General features: G+C 53.4%; 1 protein-coding gene across 2 annotated transcripts; it reads left to right on the plus strand.

Moving 5' to 3' along the window:
• On the plus strand, positions 1–2,180 carry VKORC1 (vitamin K epoxide reductase complex subunit 1). Of its 2 annotated transcripts, XM_040463162.1 has the most exons (3): positions 77–317; positions 1,106–1,215; positions 1,717–2,180. In XM_040463162.1, the coding sequence occupies exons 1-3, from the start codon at positions 145–147 to the stop codon at positions 1,923–1,925; spliced, it is 492 nt and encodes a 163-aa protein (XP_040319096.1). In that variant the 5' UTR covers positions 77–144; the 3' UTR covers positions 1,926–2,180. The 2 variants fall into 2 exon arrangements, with proteins under 2 accessions (XP_040319097.1, XP_040319096.1); XM_040463163.1 differs by lacking the exon at positions 1,106–1,215 and having other exon boundaries at positions 1–317; positions 1,717–1,822.
• The last annotated feature ends 1,424 nt before the right edge of the window (positions 2,181–3,604 follow it).

Genomic DNA, 3,604 nt, shown 5'->3' on the forward strand with positions numbered 1-3,604 from the left:
AACAACCAGTGGATCAGGGAGTGCGAGACCAGTCAGGCCAATCGCCCAGTCAGAGGGGCGGGAGAGGGCGTGGCCACATCCTGCCCCGCCCCTGCTCCGTGGCTTGTTCCCTCCGGGCTGGCGCCTCGGAAGGTACCGTAAATCATGGGCGCTACCTGGAAGAACCCTGGATGGGTGCGGCTCGGGCTCTGCCTCGCGGGCTTAGTGCTCTCGCTCTACGCACTGCACGTGAAGGCGGCGCGCGCCCGGGACCAGGATTACCGCGCGCTCTGCGACGTGGGCACCGCCATCAGCTGTTCGCGCGTCTTTTCCTCCAGGTGCGAGCGGGAGTGGGAGGCTTGGGGGACTGGGATGCTTGTCCTAGTGGCCACGTTGCCAAAAGATTCTGGAGCCTGGGATCGGGATCCTGGGAGCGGACGCATGGGGGCGGGGCTGCTCGAGGGGGCGTTGCCTGGCGAAACTTTGTGTCTGAGTTAGGAGTGTGGGGCCTGGGGCTGGGGCTACAGATAGTGCCGGGCGCTGGGGTTATTATAGGGAGTAGCACGTAGATCCTAATGCCAAGGAATAACGGTAACCGGGCAGGAGGGGGAATGGGATAGTGTATAGGGACTGATGATGGTCTTGAGGTCTTGGGGATGGCCGTAACAGGATAAGGTGGTTAGGTCTGGCTATGCTTGAGGGCCTGGCTATGCTCGAGGAGGGGAGTGTGTAGCCAGGGAGCTGGAGATTTAGAGGTCCAGGGCAGTGAGATTCTGCACTGGATTCCCAGTCTCTGGTAGCACTATAAAGCCAAGTCAACCCTTCTACCTACCTTGCCATCTTAAGAATTACTGAAGGTCTAGGATGAAAAGAGGGGTGTATGGTGGAGCCATGGCCATGCCTGACCTGGCCTGGGGATAGGATAGGATAGGATAGGATAGGATAGGATAGGGGCAGTGACGTGGAATCCTGAGCTAGCCAGGAGGCCTTCGAACCTTGGACTCAGGAGGGCATTGGGCAGGGTGGGGCGGGGGGAGGGAAAGTACAGCCTGGGTGGCTTTTTGGAAATCACCCCTCCAGGACGCACTGGGTTGGCACTCCTAACCTGAGCCCTCCCCTCCACCAGGTGGGGCCGGGGGTTCGGACTGGTGGAACATGTGCTTGGCCCGGACAGCATCCTCAATCAATCCAATAGCATATTCGGTTGCATCTTCTACACATTACAGCTGTTGTTAGGTGAGTGGCCCCGCCCATTCCCTGCAGGCCCCACCTCCTCTTCCTAACCGGCCCATTCCCCCTTGGCCAGTCCATCCCCATTCCTTATAATCATGGTGACCCAGACACTTGACAGCAAGCTACTCATCACTGAACACCCTGTGGGCAGGAACTAACAAGTGTTTCACTTGGTTTACTTACTATCAGAGCCAAAAGCGCCCTTAAAGACTTCCTAGGACCCCAGTTTTATGGAAAAGACTCAGAAGTTACTCTCCGGGAGGAATCCAAGGGCTGCTTCTCTTTCATTTCATGTAGAGCTCAGCAGGAAAATTCACTATTCGGGTTCCATGGATCAATGAACAGATAGGAGAACCAAGGCCTTGGTGAGGCTCATCAGAGCCTCTCAGTTTGGAGATTCTTCCCCAGCAGCCCCTGATATCTGGGTGGTACCATGAAGTCAAGGCAGTATTCTAAAGGTGGCCAGTCCCTGAAGCCCATGCCTGAGCCTTGTCTGCCTTGCAGGTTGCCTCCGGGCCCGCTGGGCATCTATCCTGCTGGTGCTGAGTTCCCTGGTGTCTCTTGCTGGTTCTGTCTACCTGGCCTGGATCCTATTCTTCGTACTCTATGATTTGTGCATCGTTTGCATCACCACCTATGCCATCAATGTGGGCCTGGTGGTACTCAGCTTCCGGAAGGTCCAGGAACCCCAGGGCAAGGTCAAGGGGCACTGAGCCTTCACCCAAGCCAGGCTGACCTCATGCTCTGCTTTGGCATGTGAGCCTTGCCCAAGGGGGCCCTGTCTCTGTCCTTATAAAAGTCTGCAACCTGACCCCACCATACTCCCACACAGGACAATGGACCAAATGTGCCACATTCTTTCCTCAACCCTAGTGCCTCTGTCTCTCTCCCCAAGGACTGGTTTCCAAAGCTCCTGCCATTGCCCAAGGAGAGAAGGTTCTGAGCAATAAAATTTCTTAAATAAATTAGCTAAGTCTGAGCCATCTGTCTATGAGGAACCCTAGTGTTGAGCCTCCCCCAGTCTTGCCTCCTCTGGAGTGGAAGGATGAGTCAGAGGGAGAGTGGAGGGCCTGCCTGAGAAGGGTGGTTAGTCCCTTCTCCAGCGTGTGGAGTCAGCAAGACCTGGGGCGCCATCGGCCCCTACCCCCAGGAAGCAAGCTGGTGGCTTATCCTTGCTCCCCAACGAGAGCCAAACTTTCTTTCCTGGGAAAGCCAAGCACACACTTGCAAGGGCAAAGTTCTGTCCATGCTTGCTGGGAAGTTCTTCTATGGTCTGACCTTAACCTCGCCAGCTGCCTTATCTACCACCCCAAGCCAGTCCTGGCAGCTCTGGAGGACCAGGGACATGTTTCGAATATTTTTTATTTTTCATGATATATACTAAGCATTTACATGCCAAGCACTGCTTAAGAATATGACATGTGTTAACTCATAATCTTTATATATCCAGCTGTATGAGGTAGGTACTCTTATCCCTATCTTGATGAGGAAACTGAGGTAGAGAGTGTAAGTAGTTTGCCTAAGATCACACAGCTAGTGCTGGGGAGGGGGTTAGGGAGTCCTCAGGATTTGACTCCACCAGGGCCATCTGGCTCCAGTGTCTATGCTCTTTTTTTTTTTTTTTAATTAAAAAGAAAAAAAAAATTAATGTGTATTTATTTTTGAAGGAGAAGGAGACAGAGAATGAGCTGGGGAGGGGCAGAGAGAGAGGGAGACACAGAATCTGAAGCAGGCTCCAGGCTCTGAGCTGTCAGCACAGAGCCCAACGTGGGGCTTGAACTCACAAACTGAGATCATGACCTGAGTCGAAGTTGGACGCTTAACCAACTGATCCACCCAGGCACCCCTCTTTTTTTTTAATGTTTTTAAATGTTTTATGTATTTTTGAGAGAGAGAGAGAGACAGAGTGCAAGTGGGGTGGGGGGTGATGAGCAGAGAAAGAGGCAGACACAGAATCCGAAGCAGGCACCAAGCTCTGATCTGTCAGTACAGAGCCCAGCATGGGGCTTGAACCCACAAACTGTGAGATCATGACCTGAGCCAAAGTCGGATGCCTAACCGACTGAGCCACCCAGGTGCCCCACCAGTGTCTATGCTCTTAACACAGCTTCCTCTGTGTGGGGTCAGGTTTCCTGAACAGTTGGGGCTGGCCTGAGTTAGAAGTCAGAAAGAGAAAAAGAATGCACACTGAGTGTTCTTCCCTCCTGATTGAGTCTTCCACCACCTGTAAGAAACGTAGGCACCACTGTAACCCTGTTTCCTGGGGAGGCAGCAGAGATGTGTTGAGATTTTCCAGTCTAACATTGCCAGGAAGTAGCAGAGAGCCCCAGCCCTCAATACTCAGCCCTGCACACACTGCCACTGAAGCAAGATGGGAGAAGGTATGTGAAAC

This window comes from Herpailurus yagouaroundi, unplaced genomic scaffold (genome assembly GCF_014898765.1).
Source record: "Herpailurus yagouaroundi ecotype Mexico unplaced genomic scaffold, PumYag 379, whole genome shotgun sequence".
Taxonomy (NCBI): Eukaryota; Metazoa; Chordata; class Mammalia; order Carnivora; family Felidae; genus Herpailurus; species Herpailurus yagouaroundi.